Source organism: Haliaeetus leucocephalus, unplaced genomic scaffold (assembly GCF_000737465.1).
Source record: "Haliaeetus leucocephalus isolate CR32 unplaced genomic scaffold, Haliaeetus_leucocephalus-4.0 Scaffold3, whole genome shotgun sequence".
NCBI lineage: Eukaryota > Metazoa > Chordata > Aves > Accipitriformes > Accipitridae > Haliaeetus > Haliaeetus leucocephalus.
In genome coordinates, this window is record NW_010972439.1 from 2,746,595 (window position 1) to 2,771,332 (window position 24,738).

General features: G+C 41.9%; 1 protein-coding gene across 1 annotated transcript in view; it reads left to right on the top strand.

Moving 5' to 3' along the window:
• Positions 1-24,738, top strand: part of COBL (cordon-bleu WH2 repeat protein) — a 111,290-nt gene that overhangs the window by 83,907 nt on the left and 2,645 nt on the right. The window contains exons 10-12 of the mRNA XM_010574085.1: positions 8,046-8,358; positions 20,829-20,932; positions 22,159-24,170. Of these exons, the coding sequence (XP_010572387.1) occupies positions 8,046-8,358; positions 20,829-20,932; positions 22,159-24,170 (2,429 nt within the window). The remainder of the gene's footprint in view (positions 1-8,045; positions 8,359-20,828; positions 20,933-22,158; positions 24,171-24,738) is intronic.

The window sequence follows — 24,738 nt, forward strand, 5'->3', positions numbered from 1 at the left end:
TGTGTGTTTGGTTTAGGGTTGGGTCTTTTTGTCTCTTCTTTGCTGAGTTTGCTGGCAGCTAGTCTCTGGGGATGGAAAGTATAATTACAATGCAAAAGTGTTTTATGTTTTTCTCCCCTGGATTATCCTAGAAATAAGAAACTGTAGTAGAGATTTTACGGAATTGTTAACTGACAAACTAAGGAAGAGAACGGATAGAACAGAGTGCACGGGGCGGGGAAGATGATGACATTTAAAAAGAAAAGTTGAGCAAATTGCCTTTTTTCTGTGGTCTGAAAAATCACCTAATAAAACATTGTTTTATTGCATAGGTGCACTAATAATTTCTGGTTTTAATGGTTGCACCACATACACTTTTCAGGCAATTTTATAGAGTGTATTCTCTAAGGTGGCTCATGAAAATCACCTTCACAGTCCATTTGTTTAGATTCTGCAGTCTGCTTGAATGGTAGCCGACCACCTCTGTAAAAGATTCAGATTGCCAAAATCTATCACTTAAGACTAATAATTCCCAGCAAAATGTGGAGAGTGGTTTATTTCTTCACCAGGCTCATTATATTGGGCAGTCTCTGGGTTTAGATCTAGATTTTCCTTTCCCGCAAAGGCCTCCGAAGAGCACCATTATTGATCACGGCACGTTACCAGTGTTACACATGGTGATTTATGAAGTGCAAGCCTGGAGCTATCTAGTATATGCTCTTAAATATATTTCCATGTCATCCTGCTCCTCTAACCTACATTGTCTGCTTGTTCATAGTCTCTTTGAACTGCATGGATTGAGCAGGCTGCCCCTCTCCTCACACCAAAGTGAAGAACCCACTGGAGCCAGGAAAGCACTTTGTGAGTTGTCCTAGCTTGCTGTTAACCTCCGATAGTGAACGCCAGGAACTGGTGTGAAAGCGTCCCCGTCATACTTCACTGTGTACAGAAGGAAATGAACAACTCGCACTACTGACTTAAAATCTCTCCTTCTCTAAGCCAAGTGGCAATGTTCTCCAGTTAAGCGAGGACAGGTCTGCTCCGGCACACAGTCCTGTTCCTGTCAAAGAGCGTTTTGCTCTTCGTGTCACTTTTGTGACATCTGATCCCTTCGAATAAGGAAGGCTGGTTACTGGCTATGGTGTAGCGTTGTCAGAGCGTCCAAACAAGGCTTTTATAAAAGCAAGGAACTAGTAGGTTCAAGAGAGTGCCAAAAAGGAGAGGATGAAAAGCAGTTTAGCAATAGCAGCAGCATTCTAGGTCAAATGGGCTTTGCAGAGGTCAGAGAGGCTTTTGCGGTCATTGAAGAAAGGATTGTGGGAAAGAAATGGGGATAATAAAGTCCAATATGTTAATTTTCCCATCTGAAAAACTGGGTTGCATTAGTTCAGAAATTTTTCTTTGCTTCTTTGGCAGGTGGTAAAAATAAAGGTCTGAAATGGGAGAGGGTAGCAGACATTTACTGGAAGTGGTAGTTTCCTCTGAGTCTTTGAAGAGCCAGCAGACAGTCTTACCTAGCGTTGTTTTGAGAGAGAGACTTCACAATAATTGTCAGCATAGGTTTGAAAGGAAAATCAAACATCAGTGCACAGACCTTCAAAGTCACTTGTACATGGGAAAAACAGTGGAGGAACTGGAATGCGCTTCAGTTCCCGCTCCCTGGCTCGATCCTATCTTGTATTGCCTTTGGTGTAGGAAACACCATTGCCAAAAAAGCTTTTGTAAAAGTTACAATACTTTTGTGTTGTGATATCAACTAACAGCAGACAGGTTTAACCTCAAGGGAAGTGCTTAACTACCTCAAATTCGTAAGGCAGGTTAAATGAGTCCACATTGCATGTATTTTTCAACCATAGTAGAGTAGAACTGCGTAGCTAAATTAACTGTGATTAGCTTGCAATCGACTGTGGAAATGCTGAAGATTCACAGGGTGTATCTAGTAATACTCCATATGTACCTTTCTGATGATATCTCTGGTGAGACACGTCCTTTGCAAGTCTTCTAATTTTTGTTACTGGCTAGCGTTGTAAAGGAATGGATTTACTTCTGTTTGCAGGTTTTGTGCAGTAAGAATGACTGCAGTTAAAGAACCCGTTGGAAAACATGAGCGTGGGGCATAAGACTAGGAAGGAGGCTGAAAATATCTCATTATGTGAGAACTGGGAGTCACATGCAGGACTGTGTGAGTCAGCAACGTGCCCTTGCGGTGATGAAGCACGAACCACAGGCTGGGTTGCGCTAGTAAGAGCATGATGAGCAGATCAAGGGAAACGATTACTCCCCTTTACCTGGCTGCCATGAGGCTACATCTGTGTCCATTGTCCAAAAGCGGGTTCAGTTTTGAGTTCTGTGGAACAAGATACTGACAAACCAGAGCAGAGGCAGCAGAGTCTGGCAGAAGGCATCGAAGAGGTACATGGAGGTGCTGAGGCAGCAGGGCTTGTTCAGCCCGCGCAAGGGAAGGGTCAGGAGAACTGGAATGCTGTCTTGTGTCTGAAAGAAAAGGAAGAGCGAGCCAGACTCTTCTCTAGTATTCACTGCAAAAGGATAAGACCGCAACAGTGACAAGTTGCAGCTAGAAATCTTTCCATTTGGCAGAAAAAAATGTTCTTCATGGGGAGAAGCATTAAACGTTGCCCAAGGAATTATTCGTGATTTCCCAGAAAGGCTGTGGAGTCTCCATGCACGAAGATTTTCAAAACTCAGCTGCTCAAGGTCCTGAGCAACCTCATCTAAGCTGGAAGTTAGCTTCGCTTTGAGGAGGAGGTTGAACTAGGCGACCTCCAGAGGTTCCTTCCAAATTAAATTATTCTGTGCTTCTAGGACCTAAATGAGCTGAGCCGACATTAAGCTGCTCTCCATCCTCCTTTTGGAGGAGTGCTGGAGGTGCAGAGCATGGTTCCTCACCTCCAGTTTCTGCAAGGCAGTCACAGGAGCCGGGCAGGGACGAGTGCCTCCGCGCCTGCTCCGTTTCCCCGCTCCCCCCATGCTGTGGTTACTGTATAACAGCAGTCATTTCTTTTCTCTCTGTTTCTTTTGATTTTAAAAAAAATGAAAGTATGCGTGCAGGCTCAAATATGCGAAGCACCATATTGGATTAAAACAGTCTTAACTGCAATAAAAAAAGAGAAGTTGGCCCGTTCTGTCTTGTGCTTTAACTGCTCACTGCATGGTTTTTAACACCTATCTCTATGTACAAGTTTTTGATCAATGAGCAACTAAAATGTAAGCAGAACACGTACCTGTGTGAAAGTTTTTAAGCTAATCCTGTATTGTCCATTTTCATCATCGCTGTTAGTCATCGCCATAACAAATGCTTTATTTTCCCATTTCTTCCACCAGGCTTCTTTCCAGTGTATGAAAAAATGTACACTTTTTAATACTGGTATTTTGTGATGGTCTAAGTTTTTACTGCCTGTACAAATAATGAGAGCAGTGTTTCTTTCTCTTGCTAGAAATTTTAAGTACTGTCAGTGAAATAATTATATTGTAATTTGGGGATCATTATAAGAATTAATATTCTTTAATATCATGACATTTGTAATATTTTTTACAACTTCATTGTAATAGACTATTTGAACTACAGCAAAGCAATTTTAGTCCATGAAAAGAAAGTTTTTTGGCAGTGGAACAAACGATGAAAGAAATTGGAAAATAATTACCAACCTCTTAGAAAGAACTCAGAGGAACTAGAGGAGCTCTGCCTCTCTCAAACCATTACGAAGTTCAGGTTATTCGGCACGTAAGGGTTAAATCAACTGTTACCTCTCTAAAAATGCTTTTGGATATACTGTTTCTGTCATTATTGAATGTGACAGTAAACCACCAGCAGTGCTGTAAAACCAGCAGGTCCCAGCACTTGGTGAACAGTTGTAGTCTGAGAAGACTGACGCCCAGTGCCCACTGGTCTCAGACGGAGCGATGGCTTGGGCTTTGGTCAGTCTGGGTCGGATATGCGTCTTTTGAACGCTTAGGTCTGATTCTAATCTCATTCAAAGTCGGTGGTGGTTGTTTTCAAAGTAGTAGTCAAAGTGAGTATCTTACCCATGGTAGTCTTCACCTATTGAATGAAGCCTTCGTTTCTGAAAGTGCTGATGAGCATTTAAACCAGGTGAGGTTTATCTGTCTCCCCATCATTGGCATTCTGTATGAGTAATGTGTACATACACGCGATATCAAACTGCACGAGTGCAGATACGACTCCTCTAAACTCAGAGTTCAGTGTTTCCCTAATTACTTACAGCCTGTTGAGATGAAAGGGACAAGATCTCTTTGTGTTAAACAAGAAGCTCGCATTCTTTACTGATGAGCTACTCTCCTCTTTCCCTCTTGATGATCACGGGCAACATTCTTGCAGACAGACGTCCCAGTCCCACCCGCAAGAAAGCCTCGTAACTTGCGGTTGACCTAATTGTGCAGCGACAGTGCTGCTTCTGCTGAGCAGAGTTGATCCCTGGTACGGCGCTCGCCTGGGCTCTGCACGGCCTGCAGCCTGGAGCGGGACGTCGGGAGGCGGGAATGCGGGCATTGAGGGACGCTCTCCGATTCCACGCGGGAGTGAGGTGTCCCACTTACTGCAGTACGACGTGGGGACCGCGCGCCAAGTCCTACACCGCTTTCGGTATCGCGCCCCACCTGAAGCCAGTGAGCGGGGTCACGTGTCTACTGAAAAAAAAGGTCTTGGCATTGATAGGTATTTGGAAACGCAGGCAGTCTTCTGAGGTACAGCAGTGTTGCAGTAATGCGTTATCTGTGGCAATTGTTATTTGTGCGTCCAGTCCTGAAGTATTTGCTGAATGTTCGGTCTTAACCTGGATGTGTCTCCACAAGGTCTTGAAGATCAGAGCCCGTATTGAAATCTTCGTAGTTTCGTGACAGAGAACAGAGAAACAAATGTTGAGATTCTTTATTCGACCAACAAATAATCTTAGTTGCTGCCATCATTGTGATCACGCTGTGCTTAGTGTGTGGTGGTTTGCTGCATGTGCGCTCCCTCTGAGAAAAAATATGCAAAGATCACTAGGTAGAGTCGCATCTACCACTGCGTGTTACCCAGTTCCCTGTGTAGGATTAGAAAGTTTGAAAAAGTATTATCTGACTCCTGGAGTCAAGACCATTCGGTGAAGTTGAGGTAGGCTTTTTTCATGTCATGTATTATTACTGAGTAATGCCCATCCATCTTCAGTTTGCACCAGTGGAGACTTAATCAAGCGTGTAGAAGGAAGAATAGATTCTTACTTAATCCATCCAAGGATGGCTTAACTTTAAAACAGAGGTGTTTTAGTGCTGCTCTTAGCTGAAACAAGGTTGTTAACATGACACAGAACTGTAGCAGTTGTGTTTTATGCGTGTGCTTTCATGCTCAGACGAGTAGCAGTGGCAACCAAAATGGTTTGCCTCAGCCAGCAACTCTGTTCAGTGCCATGTGTTAACGGTGTTAAAAATTAACGGATCTTCTCAGTGACGATAAAAGATTAGGGAAGCGCTTTGACAAACTGGTAGGCTTGAAGAAAGGGGGACACTTTGGTTGTGCGTGAGGACAGGGAATTTAATCGTTGAAATGAAAGACGTCTTTCTGTAGTTTGTGCTTCAGGATAAAACTGCTGTTGAATGAGGAGGTTCTTACGCTGGACTGGATGATTCAGCTGCCGAGATCCAGACGTAACAGGTAGGGATCGATTTGCGTGTGGACCCCGATAAGAAGAGAATCGGTTTTCGAATGGGCTGGGGGATGGAGGTCCTGCCGTAGAGCAGCTTGCTGGATCACATCAAGGGGGAGCCTCGAGTGTTGTTACTACAGCAGGTGATGTGTGACCAAAAGGATCTAGATCCTGAGCAGAAAGATGCAGGAAATAGTTGCAGGCAGGCAAGAAGAGGATGAGGAAATGAGAGAGGCAGCCGGGGGGGGGAACGCCTGCCATCCTCCTTTCAGGAACTGGAAGTAGATACTGCGCTATAAATTGCTGTGCCAGCTCCAGAGTGGAGGTCATTTATGGCATCCTGGTGACAACAGATGTGGCCTGTGTTATAGAGAATTCTCTTTGCATCAAGGTATACTGCATTGTGCATTACTTCGAAATCTTCCCATGTGCTTCCACTTGTCAACTTCCACTCCTTAAATTGATTTCTTTGCTATCCTGCTTTGTTCTGTTTTTAGCATACTGTAGCTTTTACTAATGCTTTGGTGGTGGGTCCTTACTGGGGGTTCTTCTTGTTTGAAAGCCAAGCAGGCCATATACTCTTACTTGTTTGTTTACTGTCTGGTTTTGTGGGGTTTTGTTACTTGGTGTTTAATGTCAAATTATTCATATTTCTCCTTGATGTTGGTGTTTTCCTTACTGTAGTTCTGTCATAAGCATACTCTAATCCATTCAGTGACACATACTTAGTTCCTGTAATTGCCACTTTTAGATGGAACGATCACTTGGATTAAATCTGGAACCTGGAGCTAATGTTATAGAAAATAAGGTCAAAGAAATCAAGTAACATTACTTCCAAAGTCGCAATAGAGGCTTTGGATCATCTTCCATCATTAAGATCGATGCTTGACAGCACTTACAACTTTAATCATGATTTGTAACCCTCTGAATTTTATAGCTTCTGCTGTCAGAAATCAATTTCAGTACTTAATGGCATCTTGTAACCTCAGTCAAGGAGAATGTTGGTTTGATTTTTATTTTAGTTTTACTCAAAGCTTCACTGCTAAGCTACACCCTTACAAAATTGTTTCTATGAAGTTTTTTGACAAAGTTGTTTTCAGTTCTCTGACTTAAAATACTTTTGTGTATACAGCATAATACAGAAGTATTTCTCTCCATTGATCATTTTTATTGAGCTGTAGCTTCATGCGTGCTTCAAAAAGTTGTAGATTCTGACCCTAAAAAACAGTGAGCTGTATGTTTAATCTTAGTCATGCTTGTAGGCCTGGGACTTCTCATATAATTAACAACCACCACAAGTGTCTGCAGCATCAGACCATAAACTATTGTTTAATCTTCCTTTTGCTTACTGAGGTTGAAGAAGAGAATGGAGCACACTTATAATTCCAAATTAAACATTCAGATTAGTCTTTATTGATTCCTTTTGATCAAAAGAAGTGTGTTTGGGCTTGATTCTGTCTTTAGTCACTCAATAATTTTGGTCATTGAAATTATTGACCTTGTTGGGAGTTCCCCTTTAATGGCATAATTGCAGGATGGAGTCTAGAGTTGTACATTTCTTAAGAGAAGTAACAAAATTGTATTTTTCACAAAAAAAAACCCCAAAACAAAACAAATGAAAACCCAAGCAGGTCATAGGAACCTAACTAAAACAGAGTACGAAAAACTGTACTGTGTCTAATCTTTCAAAATTTGCAACTTTTAATAGAGTTAAACTTGCAAAGGGCATATCCCTTGATCTTTATAAATGATTAAATGCTGGAAAAGGCTCTGCTTTAAGCATGGTAGTGTCTACTTTTCTGTACACTTATTAGTAGATTTTCTATGCTTTGAAAAAGAGACAATTGTTATGCTCCCACTTAATGCATCTTAAATCGAAGGGTGGTAAAATAAAGTGACACCCAGTGGGCCAGCAGTAGATCTAGTATACCAATTCAGCGTCCTGACTGGGAAATGCTGCCCATTTTTACTTATGTATAGTCATCTTATTGGAAATGTCATGATCTGTTTGGCAGCACGGAAGAGGAATAATGAGATGATGTTGTCAGAAGCAATAACAAGAGTCATTCCTTGTGCCACATCATTTAAACTTTGGTCTAATTCTCCAAGAAACTGTCCCTGGAACGTTGTTTCTTCACAGAAGTAAGGAAACTGATTTGCTCTGAAAGTTATAAAACCCAAACTCCGCAGGACAGGCATAGCAGAGCACCTTCCTAAAAGCAAAGAAGGACAAATTTTTTGTCGCTTTTCAAATCATCTTTTTCCTATATATATAAATATTGAGCTCCATCCTACTATTTCTAATGTATTTCATGTGTTTTTTTCCAGTTACAAAGGAATATCTCTCTGTGTTTGATTTATGTACTGATGACTTTCGGCTAACTTTCCTTGCTGTATTTCATTCAGAGAGCCTGCTGCCTGCACATGATAATGTTTATGTAGTGGATGACATGGTTCTGGAGCTATCGGAGGTGGAAGAAACAGCATCGGAAAGCAGCTGTTTTGCATCTGAGGACACCACGGAAGACTCGGGTGTCGTGAGCTCCCCATCTGACATTGTATCTTTGGATTCGCAAAATGACAGTATGAAGTTGAGAGACGTCAAGCTGGTCAATGGCTACGTGGACTCAGCCAAGGGGGATGCGATGTACGGTGCAGAGACCTGCCCCGTGAAGAACGCCTACTGCATCAGCGTGGGATCCGACAGTGCTGCACAGAGGTAAAGATTTATTTGCAGCCAGCTCTTGGAAAATACCTTGCATGTCCTCCTTGTAGGGAATCATTTAAGAAAACCAACTTCTACTTTCTTCTGCTCTTTCATAAACCAGTACCAATGCCAAGTGACTCCTCCCAGTGAAAAGCTCACTGCCAAATCCCCTCCAGTGACATACTTGTAGCAACAGGCAAAGGTCACTTCTCTGTTTGAACTCGTAGTTACATTTCTTGCAAAAGACCGCTGCCCTCCAGAGTTGATTTCTCCAAGAAGTCTGAAATAATTTTGTTACAGTTTGGTTTATTTTGTAGTTATGATAGCATATGAAGTGCTTAAAATGTTACTATATATTGATCTAGAAAATGAAAGGCAGGTCATAAAATGGAAAAAATTCAAGCCACTGAAAGCCAGGTGGAAAAGGATTGTATTCAGTGAACTTTGAGGACTGGTTTGTGGGTGTGTGCTTGTATATATATGTTCACCTAATGCTAACCTCCACTGGCGTTATACCTTGGGGGGGTGGTTCAGGATATTTCCTTTTTTTTTCTTTTTCTTTGCATAAACAAACATTTTCCTGCATTTTTTGCAAGAAAATACGAGAACCTGGAATTTAACTAGAAACTGCCTTCAAGAACAAGTGACTCTGACACTGTTTGCCAAAGCTCACATAGTTGGTGGCAGGGCTGCAAAGGAAGGCCAAAATTTATAGGACTTTGCAAATACAAACTGGCCAAATAGGAAGCCATGCCTCCAGCAAGGAGGGTGGCCTGGTAATGCTGACAGGGATCCGCTCTGTGCTGCAGAGTCATGGGACAGGGGCCAGAAATTCCTCTGAATTCTCAGTTGACACAAAGTCTGTGCTTTCTGGTCTCTTTCCATTCAGCTGCTAATCTGTAGCCCCTTCATAAGCGCATGTATCATGACCTAGTTATTTCCTTCCACACATTTCTGAGGGAGAACTTCATCTTGGATCATGCAGTGGGCGATAAATTAGGGATAAATTAAGCCAAAGTCAGTATTTAACCTATTGGAATGATCTCAGGGCTTTTCTTTATCCATCAATATCAATGGGGACGAGGTCAAGCCTCACTTAGATGCTTGCTCAACAATACATTCTTCTCGTGATTTGTCGTTTTACGGTTTCTTAGGTCCTGATGCAGTCTGTATTTGGAGGATTAGATAGTCTAGTATAGTAACTGCGATTAACATTCCAGACCTGATCCAAAAAAGCAACCCATTAATTTCAGTAGACTTAGACTGGGCCTTGTAAGATAACTAAGCAACCTCAACTTTCCTCAAAATGCGGGATCTGAACTGGTAAGGAAGACACACAGGAACATTGATTCTGGGGGGAAGAAGTTACCATAATGTCAAGCAAAGACATCAAAGCAAAGCCCTGTAAGAACAATATTAATCAGCGAAAAATTTTTCGGACTTTTTCTGTTTTTTCAGTTAAATAAAAGATTGACCCCAGGTCACTGAGTGACACATTCCCTCTTGGAAGTCAGCATTCTCTCCATCTTTCACTTCAGCCAAAGATACATGTCCTGTACATTGCATTGAGTTCTACCTTTGCCACACAAACGTACAAGACTTCTAATAGCTGGGAAGAGCGCACGTGAAAGAGACAGCGGGACGTTTCCTGAGCTGGCTGGCAGGACTGCCGCTCGGGGGTCTTCCCGAGCCAGAGGAGCGGGAGCTGGAAGGACGGCGGGGTCTGCTGCCCGTCGCAGTCAGGGAGCGATGCCTCCCCCTGCTCGGCTGCTGCCAGGCCCGTGCTGTAGGACTGTCTCCAGCCCTGGGCCCCCAGTCCAAGGGGAAGGTGGGCAGACTGGAGGGGGTCTAGAGGAGAGCCACCGAGAGGGCTGGGGCACTGGGGCGCACCAGGTACGAGGGCGAGAGGGGGCCCCTGGGTTGTTCGCCTTGCAAAAGCGGAGTGGGTGAGGAGGGACCTGATGGCAGTCTTTCCCTAAACAAAAGGAGGAATACGAGGCTTCTCGGGGGCGGACGGTGAGAGGAGAAGAGGCAGCAGCCACCAGCTGCTGTAAAGGAAATAAAAAATGAATGTAAGTAGGAGGTTCCTCAAAACGGAGCGGTTGAGCGGTGGGAGAGGTTGCCCAGAGGGGTCGAGGAGTCCCCATGCCTAGAGGAGCTCAGAACTCAGCCACGCAAAGCCGTGGGCAGCCTGGCCTGGCTTTGAAATGAGCCCTGCTTGGAGCAGGAGGTTGGGCTACGCTTTCGCCTTAACCTTTTCCGTGATTTTGTGGTGCTAAATATTCTCTATTTACCTAATACGCCCATAATTTTAAAAGAGTGGTTTTAGACCGAAATAGGAGGCAGTTGTTGTTTGGGGACTGCGGTTATTTTTCATAAATTCTATTTATTTTTCAGGCTCTGGGACAGCAAAATTACTTCTGATCAACTTCAGGGAATAGCAAAAACTTAACATTTGTGATTTGTTTTCATCTTATGTCAGCAACCACGTAGATTGCCACAGCAGCAGTGCTGATAGTAACATCTTTGAAACTTTTGTACTCTGAATGTGCCAGTAATATTTGAAGGTAAATCCAATTCCGCTCCTAACCTATGTTTGTAAACAAACGAGCTTTGAAAACTGCGCTCATCTAAATCCTTTTGAGGTCAACTTGCTAAGTTTTCAAAAGCCACTTCCTAAGTGTAGAGGGAAGGAAAAAAATAAGGAGTTTTTTTAAAAACTATTTGTATGAAATTCTTGTTTTAGTGGGATGTAAATCAATTCTGAGCACAATTCTGAGTACAGCCAAATTTGGAGAACATCAGTTTCAACTTCCACTGTCAGAACAGCTGCCACCCCACTAATAAAATCTGTTAGGAGCTCTGAGATTGTATGTAGTTCTTGTGATGAACAGGCTGCTTTCAGGACCAAACCAGCCTCCTAAATTCCCAGATAAGTGAAAGTGCATTTCATGTCAATAATTGGTACCAACCTATACAGAGTTTTAAATATGTTTCATAAGCTACAAAACTTAAAGGAAAATTTTACATGGAGTTTATTCATTCCTTTCTATCTTCTTCTAGTCCATATACCAAGATCTTACTCAATTTTAAAAGGAAGATAAGAACAAAGAAATTGGGAGAACTTGTCATTACTGTAAAGTAGCAGTGGTTAGCAGCAGTGAATCGGAGTCCTCCTTGAGTCTGAGCTCCACTGAAGCCAGAAAATTTATTTAGTGACTAATTTGGCTGAGGAAAATGAGGCTTCGGGAAAAAAGGTTAATAAGAATAATGGAAATATTATCTTGTCATTTTAAATTGTAAAGCTGACTAAAACTCAGGCTTTTCAGCTGGTGAAATAACTAATTCCTAAGAATTTAAATGCTGTATACTAAAATCATTTTATACTCTGTGGGTTGTGAAAAGTACCCTTAAAGTGGAAGCAAATTACATTTGGAGTGCGAAGGGCTATGAAGTCCAAGTGTTATTTTGCACATGCACTGTGAAGTATTGCAGTGAAGAGCAAAGTCCACAGTTCTTACCTACCTTTGGTCCAGGGGCTTAGCCTGTGCTCCAAGGGATCAAGAGTATTTTGCCATGTTACTTACTTTGGTTAGTTATATGTTTAGTTTTTCATTCATTTTTCTTAGAGTTTCTGGAATTGTTTACTGAGTGGCCTGGGTGGTCTCTGTGTAGCTTAAATGCCTGATAGCATTAGAATATCACAGCAAGGTCTGCACCTCGTCTGCTGCTGAAGTCAAGGAAAGTTGTGAGCATTTAAGGGTACAGCCTTCAACATGCAACAGATTTGTCTGCACAGAGCGGCATAATAGTATGGCCGGGTACGAAATGGCACATACCATGGGCTTTGCGCACGCAGAAATGACAAAGACAGCAGAGCTCAAATATCATTCAGTTCCCAGAGCTCAGACAGAAAAATTTCTAAAAGAAGGTCCCCAGATTCCAGGGTTTCCAAGCTGGGGTCTTTTTTCTCTGTGGTTTTGTTTGCCAGTGCATGGGAGCAACTTGCAAGTGCACTCTTTTTTTTGTTTTGTTTTGGGATTCTTGCTCAAGCAATCTTAATCCAAGTACACATATTAATTAGCATGTAGAATATCAAATCAAATGTCAAAAAACTCTAGTTCTCCCCTTGGCTCTGCCTCTAACCTGCTATACTATCTTTGTCTCTCCGCCTCTGATATCCCCTTCAGCCACTGACTCCTTTTTTACGGTAAAAACCATAACGCAGCTATCGTATCTCATGATATGTTTGTACAGTGCCTGGTGGAGCAGAACCCAGACCTCAGCTGGAGGTGCCACGGGCTAACCCCATATAAATAATTGACTACATGCAGCGTTTGGCTGTGAATGTTTTAATATTAACTGCTGACTCTGAACACTGTACTACATAGTTCTCTTTCTTCATATCCTTCCTTACGGTTGATTTCTTTGTGTTACGTATCTGTTCACCAAATTTTAATATATAGTGTTAAATGAGTAACAAGAAAACCACAGAGAAGCTGAAATGTTGCTTATGTAGCAGTAAGTACATCTCATGATCTCACAGTGTTGCAACTCTGTCCTCCCATACCCCCTCCTTTCCCATCCCTTGTGTGGTGTCATCACGCAAGCTCCTAGGGGCAGGGATCAGACAATTTTATAATCCTATAAAGCATCATGCACACCTACTGTCTGAAGCTTTATAAATAATTACACATTAAAAATTATGTTAAAATAATATTATTAGGGGTGCTAGGTCACACACTCAAAGTCAGGTAACTTTAATATTAAGGCTGTTTGTGTAACCTTAGATTCCCCCCTTTAACCTTAATTCCCCCCCTTTTGTGCAGCATGATAAAGTCTCTAGTTAAAGTGATCATACTCTGCTTTGTTTTATTTTCTTTCTAAGTTTCAGAGCTCAGTTAATAAAGCAGGTATACCACTGTTCACTCTCAGTTAAAATTCTCTTCTGGAGACAGGACTATTTAATTTCCTTTTGCTCTTTTTATCTTACTCATCACACTAGTATCCATGTGCTATGCAGACTGAAATTCATTTCTCTGCACAGTACTCACCTGAGATGAAAAGGTGGCGTTACCCTGTTTTAGAGAAGGAGAGCTGATGCACAGAGAGTCAAGGCAGACTAGTGACCAGTTAGACCACACGACCCCTTTTTTTCAGAGGACTGACCATTAAATAGCATTTCATCTATCAGAATGCAGCTCTCCTTTTCCTCCAAACTCTGTTCTTGGAAGACGTTTAACCATTTTGGCGGAAATAAAATAATAGAATGATCGTGGGCATGATATAAATTGTCGAATTTGGACTGCCACCTGGCAAAGATGTTTAATTTCTCAAAAGTTATAAGCAATTGAAATCAAGGTTTTAAAAGGGATCTTAAGAGTGAGTGGTTCCACCAGCCTCTCTGAGCAGGAAAAACACTTTAAAATACGAAACTTTTTTTTAATTTTGAAAAGGTTTTGAATGTATTAAAGTATTTAACAAATAAAAGTCTTTTAAAATGTAAAGGGAACTTGGCAGTTATAAAGCTAAATAAATACAGACTTGTTTAGGACAAAAAGATAAAATACCTTCCGAAGGTCTGAAAGGGATTTTCCCCTCCCTTGAGTTTCTGTTTCAGTAGCCATGAGAGAAAAATATTTTTTCACGTACAGCTAGTGGAGGGCATAGGGTGGGGGCGGGGGAACCCTCCTGAGATCGGGTCGTGCTGTGGGTCTGGACAGGGATAATCCCATTTCCTCCCTTTCTCTTGGAAGAATTTGTTACCTTTGGCTCTGGCTGGGGTAGTTGAAGCTACTGGGAGGAGAAGAGTCCTCTTCGTTACCAACCTGAGACATACTTGCTGTTTGCTACAAAACTGTCAGGGTTTTCATGAGTTAGTTTAAAACAAAAGCTTGAAAGGATAGGGGTGGGTGAACTTGTTCTGCTTAATTTTCAGTCCATTCAAATTCAAATGTTACAAGGTTTTGTATTCCACTTGGGAAGGACAGGAGGGAAAGAGAAGTCAGTAGCTGGAGAGAATTCAGTGATTAAGCTGGTCGGAGGAAGAAAAAATATAATAGTGAGTAGCAGAAGGTAGGCAGAAAGGAAAAACTGTAATGAAAAATAGCAGTGTATGTGTATGTATTATATATACCTCTGTGCACAAACACGTTCCATATAATTACATGTCACTTGTAACCATCTCTGAGAAATATGGGAAAGTTTTATTCTGTTATTTCTCTATAGGATAGGTTTTATTTTAGCTGGGTAGGCACGTGTTTTACTTTTCTGAAAGCAGAAATGTAGTCTTACGGGGGAATAAGGTAGAGAAACGGTTAAAGCAACAGGGAGAACTTCAGGGATGAAAAATTACTTAATTAAGACCCAGATGTCTGACAGATTTGCAAGTCTCTGCTTCTTACATAGTTTTGCTAATTTCCTTCCTTATCTCTGGCTTTCCCTTTCCCCTTGTTCCAGAAAACTCTTTAAATTTGGATACTCTCATGCGCTTTTTTGCTGGCAAGATCTGCACGGAGGGAATGATATTATGGTTAAGTAATAGATATTCACAGTCGTTACAGAGCAAGAATCCAGATTAGCCTTTCTGTTAAACTCATCCACTGGAAAAATGCCGTATACTTTGGAGCTGTAGAATATTTTACATGTTAGGAAGCAGCTTGGGTTGCTAAAGGTGTAGTGCAGGCTTCCAGGAGAGAAAGCCTCTGGTCCTTGCTCCGTTTCTTATTTTTCTGTGTGAACCAGGAGAAGTCATTTAACCTCACTGTGCCATCTTTTAGCTCGCAATGTTACATTGCACAGGTGATGTGGCTGTATTAAGATTTAAATCGTGCAAGTCCACTTTCCCGACTGTTTCTGGCAACGCTGTCTGCCTGCGGGCTTTCCAGTGGAGAAGCTGTTGCCAGAGGCCCGTGCGAGGAGGGGGAGCGGGGGCACGCTTCCAGCTGTATAGCAACTGCAAGCTGCTGCTTATGCAGCAGGACCTTGGAACTGACATATGTCGGGGGACTCTGGAAGCTTAAACCACCCTGGTACGTAACAAGCTTAGAGATTTCTAGCATTAAAACACAAAATGATACTAAGCAAAAGCATTTTCATTTGCTTTCTGTTCAGATTTTTGATCGGTAACCATGGAGGAGGACTGCAAAAGGGCCATAAACCCAACTGCTGCTGAAAAATTACTTCATTTTCCTCCTCATCTATATTTGCAAGTTCTTATTTTTAATTGGGTGGTGTTACATCTGAAGGCGCTACTGGACCTGTGTGTTCTAGGATTGGAAAATAGTTTTAATTCAGTTTCTGATTATCTTTATTCAGCACAGATATAAATGCTGTCTAAAGACCTTTGTAAGTTTGATGCAGTCCTATAAGACTAGAAACAGAACACAGACTAAAATACTTGGAATGGAAATGATACCTGTACCTTGCGCTCAAAAAGTATGTGCGGCTTTTTTTTATTGCTCATTGAAGAACATAAAAAGCAGGTTATCTGGTGTTCGACAGAACATGACCCTGTGCTTTTTCCTTCTCCTGGTTGCGTCCCACTTCCAGAAATCTGGCATCAAAGACAAGTGATGACTTTGCTATCTAACCAGTCCTAAGTTGGTGGCTCAGTCTACGAATTTTGCATTTAACAGGCTTTAGTCATTCGAACATTAAAACTGTATGCTCATGTTCACAGTAGGCAGCAGAAATGGAAAATATCACTGGTCAGGTCATAGCTTAGGTGACCAGAAAGTCCACAACTTACACTAGCTGCTCTCCTGCTCGTGTTATATTCCTTCCTTGGAAGGAAATAGGAGAAAGTCATCTAGCCTAAGAAATGCAAAGAATGGAAAAATGGCTCCTAAGGTTTTGGAAACTCTTCATTAATCTGGAAAATAGTTACCTCCACTTTTGAAGAGTACTTGCTGCATCACTCACAAAACAAATTTATAAACACCTTGAGTTTACTTAATGCCGCCTTTCTGGCCTGGTTGAATAGAGAGGTGTATTCAAAAAGCTTCAGCCATACTTTCTACAACTTAAAATCGTTCAGCGTCGGTCTCTTCTTTAACAACCCCCTTGATATACTCCAGGTAGAAGCATTTCTCTTTCCAGAGGAGAACAGTGTGGATTTATTCTGAAGAGGACAAATTTGGATACATACAGACAGGTTAACGTAATTCCCCAGTATCAAACTGAGAAGACTGTCAGAGCTGGGAAAGGAGCCCGCATGCTCCAAAGCCCAGTCTGGAGTCACCATATCAGCTTTCCGTGCGGGTCGGTCCCTGTTAGCTGCCTAAGACACGTGAGAAGCTGAACGCTCTTGATGGCCCTTGGACTGCCTCAGAGTAGCGGCTGCGTCCCTGCGCGTGGTGCTGCGCGGGGTGCCTCTCTGGATTTGACTCTCTCTTATTTGCAATGGCTCTGTCTTCCCTCCCCAGCTGGTAACAAATTCACAGGAGCCACATTCTCAAGTCTTTTGATATAGCAAACGTAGTGCAAAATGAGTGAGACTTTCAGGTCATAGTCAATTAACCTGAGAGATGTCTGCTGCCGTTTCTTCTTGCCTGCTGCCACTCCAGCAGGACGTGGGTCTCCCTGTCTTCCATATTATGTCTGCCAGCCCCAGACAGATGTCTTGAATATCCTACGGTATTGCAGATGGCACCAAGTGCGGAGTTGGGATAACTGGATCTCTACCTCAGTGCCTTCTCTGCAGTTTATGTAGGTCTGCGTTGTATTTAAACAGTTACGGTGGGAATTGTGGTCTCTACCTCTGGTACCATACATGAGGCTCACCAGAACTCCTGAGAAGTGCTCAAAGGGACTCGGGTCAGTTTTATCATTTGCAGACCCCCAGGTAAAGCGGCTCTAACTATAACAAAATGGCAGCTTCTGCCATTGCAAATCCACTGTCTTACCACTGGTTTGGGTTTCTTTTTAATGCAGCATTTCCAGCTAGGTTTATCAGAGAATTTTCTCTCTTAGAAAGTAAACTTTCTTATAAATGTCCATCTCCCATGGCGCTAATTTGATGAAATGCTGCTGTAAGTTTAATTTTGTCTCCAACTGCGCAAACGACCGCCGAGGAGTAATGCATTGTAGCCTGAGCTCAGTGGAACACTACAGGCTGTAGTTTAGTAGTCACTTGGCTCCGTTCTGTGCTCTTACACAAATCTCTGCTAATCTACCTAAGTGCACAGGCTTCCAGGAACCGCACACATTTGACATTTCGAGCTTGGGCTAAATGCTCACAAGTGCTGTATTTTTAGCGCCCCACGTTTTACCAGAAAGGCAGTGTAGAGGTTATCAAGTTCTTCCCTAAGTCAAAAAATGTGTGTGAGAAAATACCACTGGTAATGTTTACTCAGAATGTAAAACGTGGTATTGGAATAAGTCATATTTTTCTTGGATTCTGGCCAAAACAGAGCTGTCAACAAAAGAAAAGTGTATAGGGTTCGAAGGGAAGGAGGCTATGAAAAAAAAATTTAGAGGCCTTTTGCTTTCCTTTCCCAAATACTGTTGTGAGAAAGAGTCTCCTTAGGCATATTTATAAATCATGTGAGCTACTGGAAACTGCCAGACCTTCACCTCACAAAACACGTATCACATTTTAAATTCCCGATGCTAAGAATTTTAAGTAAAGCCCTGTGATTAATCTATACCTTCTGGCTTGCTTTGTAGGTGAGTTTGGAGATGAGTTGAACAATGGCTCTTTTAGGAATTTGGAAATGCAAAAGAAAAGAACTGCTTTTTCTGAAGCTCCCTCTGTAAGAGCAAATAAGAATCTTTTCATTTTCACTGCACTGTTCTCATTCCTTCAGAAAAATTCTGTGAATTGGATGTTGTTATCCCAGTCGTCTAGATAAGGAGATCGAAGCAGAGACTGAGAGGCAAATTGTGTATAGTCACTGCATATGTGCACAGAGGATAAGGAAGGAGACCTCTGCTGATTGTTGTGCCCATCAAGGAGAAGATAATTTTGCTAAAAGGAGTCACTGAAAGATTCCCATTGATGGACATGAGAAAAGAGCTGGTCAGTGCAGTGGACCTACACTGCATGTTTGGAGCCCAGGAATCCCTGTTCCAGTCCCAGATTTTGGCTGTATTGTAGAACAGTCAGGTAATAGAAAGAGACGATCAGATACCAAAGAGGTGGTGAGCTGGCATGGCCTTCATGAAATTAGGTCTTGTTCTCTGATAGATACAGGTTTACACATTTTTCTTCCAAGGTTTAAGAAACAACTTCTTCACAGTAGCTTAGAGAAAGAGTCTCAACATTTGCCACTAATTTGCTTCTACCTATGTACAGCTACCCCGCAAGACCAGCTTTGTAGAGAAGAAAACAATATTTGCCTTCCATGCTGGATAGACTTGTTGCTTAGCTGGTGCACCGTTTGAATCATTCTCCCATCAAAAATGCTCTCTCTGAGTTCGCCAGTAAATTGTTTTAAAATGCACGCAGAAGAGAGCAAGTATTTACTAATTTTATAAAACTTTCCACTGCAGAACCAATATGAAATTCAGTCAGTTCATTCTTTCTGCCACCTTCAAGTTGAGAATTTTGTTTGCCAGTCTTCTTTCCCAATCCAAATGCTGCAGCAAGTTTAAATCTTTTTGTCAGATGGCTCAGATGAGTAATCTCATTGATTTGTGTGCATGTATGCTTCAGGGTACAGTAGGAGTGCAGTCTTACAGCGCCAGTTGCCTCCACTGGAGACCTTGACTGATTTGTGCCATCTTTCTCTTAATCCATCAGGGGGAAAACTCAGTTTACCATGAGTCTTGCAGTGTGGGTGCTGAGCCTGAGTATCATCAGTTCACATTGGCTTCTGGGGATGTTCAGGGCCTGTCAAAGCTCAGGTCAATGGCAAATGTTGGAAGAAATTGTATTCCAGTTGCGGAGCACTGTATCTCTTCCTCTGTACTTAAACAACCAATACAGATTTCTGTCTTAGATTCCAGTTTAGGAAACCACTTAGGCACACATGTAGCCTTGCCATCTTGAATTCATCCCGTCTGTATGTTCAGATACACAAGGATGTGTACGTGAAAAAAGCTTTGGAAGGTTTCCTTGCAGGTGTATTTTGCTTCTTTCATTGATCCCACATACATGAAGTCAGCTTTTTAAGTGCAATGCAGTTTAGGTGCAAGTAGAAGAATTGGGCTCCAGGACTACTGCAAAAGTCAAAAAGAAAGAAGAGGTGAATGCTAGATAAATAAGTAAATAATGAAGTAATATAAAATAAAATACCCAATGCTTCAACATGTGCTTTCAGTTGCTCCATGTATGAACAAAGAAAAATCAAACAATAAAATCGCAAAAAAGGAAGCTACATCATTAGACATAATTTACACCAATGTCAGGAAACATCCCTGAATTTTTACTCAGGTTATTATCTTAAAGGGCAGCAGAAAAATGGCATTTTTCAGGTAGTGTTTGGTGAACTACCAAAAAATGTCATCTGTTACTGTATCTGTGCTGCTAAGAGTTTGATCTTGAAAAGGGCAAATCTGCTTCGCCTGACCAGAGTTAGTTTAAGTGTGGCTAGAATGGAAAATTATTTTTTCAATAGGCTAATCACAAGGGCAAAATTTAGATATAGTGTCACAGACAACAATGTCTTAAATGCAGGTGAGGAAGAGGTAGCTAGAAAAAATGAATTGCCCAGTGTGAAATCCTAGCTTCAATGATTTAGATAGAAAAGCTCTGCTGGTCAAGATTTTTCTTCCTAAGAAATAGAAGGTCTGTGTAACAGGTTGCCATACATATTTTTTTAATTTTAGTTATTTTTTGTTAGGATTTTTCTTAGTTTCATCTTCTTTTTCTTTTTTTCTTTTAATAAGCCAAGACAACACTTGGCACTCATCCTGACTTCAGGTTTCTTTTAGGTCATTGTACAACTTCATCAAAAACCATGGAGTTATTTTCTGGCAAAATCAGGCCCCTTGATATGTTTCATTAGAAACAGCTCTCAAGGGATTAGTTTCCCCTTCCTCCTCCCCTCCCTCCCTTCAGGATGCAGAGTGATTGTCTAACAGTACTTAGCTGTATTTATTTTTCATTACCAGGCAATTTTTATTTAATTAAGGTGCAGATATATTGGCACAGTGGGTGCACGGGATGGCTAGTGGTCTGCTTTAAAATTGTATGGATATGCAAAACCTTTGCCATGGCATATGCTGCTTTTCTGCAGCCCGGCTGAATTGCGTACTTCACAGCGAAGCCAGACCATTTCTTTGCGACAGGCTTTATTAACCCTAATCTTTTGATCGCCAGCACGCTGAGTACGCTCAGGCACCACAGAGATCCTTCCTAGATGTGGCTGTGTCAGTGCGGTGGGGTGCGTCTCTAAGGCTGCTTATTTTTCATACTTTGGGGAGTAAGTTTCAGAACCCCGGTGGAACCAAAGGGGCTGAAATGATAGTGGATAGCAGAGCAACAGTGCAAAGCGAAAAAAGGGGGAGACCCAGCCTTTTTCTCCTCTTTCATTTAGCAGGAGAGATGAAGAAACGGCTTTGGCCAAGCATGAGAATGAGGATCTGTTCGTTGCTGCACAACTCCAGCAGACTTTGGCTGGCCTGGATGAAGATTTAGAAGGTAGGGAAGTGTGTTACCTCTGAAGTACAGAAGGGAGAGGCAGACCCAGGAGGTGCTCTGAGACATCTGCACATTTCTCACTAAGGTCCCTGGGAACAACTCGCAGGTCTGAGGCAGAATGTGGTCCGCGCAAAGTGGCTGCTCTCTGTTTTCTTCTGGGGCAGCTGCTCTTTATAGGCTCACGCTGAATGTTTTTCAAGCTGCTTATCCGATTGTCATTGTATTTCGGTGTCTGCTACCAAAAAAAGATGAACAGCAGTTTATGGTCACATTTTATGGCCCAAATTTGGTGTAATTTCACTGACTTCAGTTGTGAATTTAGCTCTGTGTTTAATGAACAATGCCTCTATTTTGTATTTTATCACAATGAAGTGGAGAAGGGGGGGACATTTTTGTAGCCAATGCCTTCTCTGCGTTAGCAGCCATATTTTAAAGTTAAAAATCAAAAAACATGAAAAGAAACAGTGGGAAGAGATAAAATGTCATATTGTGCTCCTCTTTTTCCTACTGTGAATAAAAATATTTCTCTATTAATGGTTTGTCACCAATGATGTTGAATGCTTTTTTAAAACTTCCCATCTTTATTTCAGTACTTCCGCAGTGGACTTGATTCTGATTTAATTTCTGTGAGTTCTCTAACACTGCAATTTCTTAGCTTCTGTGTTGTAACCCTTGATATATACCAGCAAATTTGAGAGCAGAGTTAAGCTTCTTGCACAGTGAGGCTTCTGGAGTCACTGGTAACGAAGGGTGAGAAGAATGGAGAAAAAATACAAGTACTGTTTCTTTGTTTGCTTGCTCAAGGAAATCCTTCAGCTGGGCTGTTATTACTAACTAGGTCTGGGAAACATAATTTGGAGTTGCTCGCTGCTTCTCAGAAATGTTTCTCCTTTGGAGTCATGTGGTGAAATGTTTATCACTGAGAGAAGTTAGTCAAAGATAAGGTATGAACAATAGATTAAATTCTGCTTTCAGCTGCATTTGTATGTTTCCCACTGACTGAAGCAGGAGGACTGCAGGAATATTTGGCTGATCCTAATCAGCAACCAGACAATAAAAAGGACCCAGATCTCTCCTTTTTTGTAATACAGGCATAAATATGTTCCTGTTAGTTTTAGTGTAACTAAAATATCTGATCCGCTTAAGTTTGTACTGGCTGTTTGTATAATTTAAAGTCATACTGCCTAAATACTGCCTGTATGTAATATTGTATGTGTATTTTGCAGCACTGGATGGTATAAGTAACTCTGACTCCGAGTACATCAATGAAGCGTTGAGCCCACATATAAGAAAAGTTGAGGCTGCCCAAGATCTTACCATTTCTGTTCCAGTAACAGTCATAGATGATGCTCCAGAAGTTAGCACCTCTAACTCAGCTGGAGATCAAGAGACAGAGACAAATATCTCAGCTGACTCTGTTAGTACAGGAAACTTTAAAAATAAAAACAACAACGCAGGTTCCTTTGATAAGGGACACACAGATAGTGGAGCTGTATGCATATCCAAGGACCTAATACATCAGCAACCATCTGAAAATGAATTCAGTCACTTGCCTGTGGAACAGAGGAGAGATATGTTTGAATCTCTCACATCCTCCTTCGAAAAGAGAAATGAAAAGAACTTAAGACTGGAACCCCCCCCAAAACATGTTGCGAAGTCTGAGGAATGTAAATCTAAGCTGACTCTGTCTCACTCCAAGGTCACAGCTGAAATCAGTACAGCGAAAGAGAAGATAAATCCGTTTAACGAATGTAGTAACAGGGAAAGATCTCTGAAAAAAAGTAAATCAGAATTAGAAATCAAATGGCCACCAGCAAAAAAAATTGAAGTAGAAGAAATCCCATCAACACCCACATGGTGTCATCGTGCCCAGAATTCAGGAACAAACTACGAACCTAAAATGGGTTTGACAACCTTTAAAGTTGTCCCTCCCAAACCTGAAGTAAAACATTTTGATAGAGGAGTTTCACTCTCCACTGGTGCCATTAAGATAGATGAACTAGGCAACCTTATAGGCCCAAACACTGGTGTCAGTAAGCACATACCAGGTACCTCTACTGATGAAAGTGAGGAAATTCATCTTGGGAAAGTGAAGGCATTCTGGAGGTCAAATTCTATGGAAAAGCAAAGCGATGACTCTGCTGAGTATCTTCCTAAAAAGTCAGGAGTCACCACAAACTCTAAGCCCTTTACTATAAAACTTGAACACAAACCTGTCTGTCTTGCAGCTCCAAAGCCTGTAGCACCACAAACTGTTACTACCCAGGTAGCTGAAAGACAGCCTGAGAACGAAAGGACCAAACCTCCTGTTCCAGTTATGCATTCTCAGGTAACATCATTAGTGGCCCCGGCCATTAATAAGGACAAGCTGGAGCTTCCATTTGTAAAGCCACATAGGAGAACTTCAAGTCAGTACGTTGCCTCTGCCATTGCAAGGCACATCAATGCCATTACCTTTAATTCTGAGTCTACAGAATATCATGAGAAAGATGAAAATAAGCAAGGGGCAGGAGAGGTTAAAACTGAAGCAGAAGTTTCACCAAAAAGATGCATTATTGTGGCCAAATATAGCCCTGTGGAAACAGAATCTGCAGAAACCAGAGAAACGCTTTCAAGTATTTTTACTTGCAGTCAAAAAGCATCCCACAGGTTTACACCTGGTGATAATTCTGGCGTGGAAAACAAAGTAGTTAACATCAGGGCACCAAATCAAGCAACTCCTCTGAGCTTCTATAAAAAGAATGCCAGTGTCCCACTTACTAAATCCTCTTCAAAGGATAACAACAGTGCAGAAGATGATCATGGTTTAAACAGCAAACAAAGTATAGCAGAGAAAAGCACGTGTGTGTTGTTTGACCAGAAATGTGAGACTTTGACCCATGCTAATTCGGCCTCATCTCTCAAGTCTCCTGACCTCCAAGGAGTCCCGTCCTCTTTCGGCTCATCGTTGCGAGTCACTAAATGGCCTCCTGCTAACGGTGTACAAGTTAGTTCACTTAAAGCTTCACCCGAGCTAAATGGTGCAGCAGCAAATGCACAGTCAGAACAGGAGGAGAAACCTGATGATTCAGATACTAATGCTACCAGTGAACTGGATGTTAATGTGCAGACCAATATCTTCGGACCAAAGAAGAAGTTCAAACCTGTCATCCAGAAACCAATTCCAAAGGACACGTCGCTTCACAGTGCCCTAATGGAAGCCATTCAAACAGGAGGGGGAAAGGAGAAACTCAGAAAGGTAAAGTGGAGACTTTTTTTAGCCTGTTCAGACTGCAGAGCCCTGTATTCACACTGTCAAGACACCAGAGGTATTCTAACTGGTACAGTTGCTGGTGAGCTGGAGTACACAAGGCATTTGAAAAATTTATAATGGCAAAATACAGAACAACCCACTGCTTATCCTGCACGTCCTGTGTATTACGCAACACCATGGCTGCTGCACTAGCTAGAAGAGGCAGAGGGTACAGAGACACAGCATAAAAGAGGGGTAATTAAGGTTAGCCTAAGAGCCGAACCTGCATTTCAGTGTGTTATGTAAAAACAGAAACGCACAGGGTGGAGAAAACGTGTAAATACCTGCAACGAAAGAAAACTGCTTTTTATATTACTAGGTGATACTAGTTTGCCACTGACTTCATGCTCAGAGGATACGAGACTGCATCTGTGAGCACAGCATTACTATCTAGACGTATCCTCACCGTTCAGTGTGAGTAAGGGTTGTAAAAGCAGGCCCAAAAGAAGACAGACTGATTAGTCTCCATAGCTTGCATTCTGGTACAAGTGCCAAAAATACTTTTAAGAGTGTT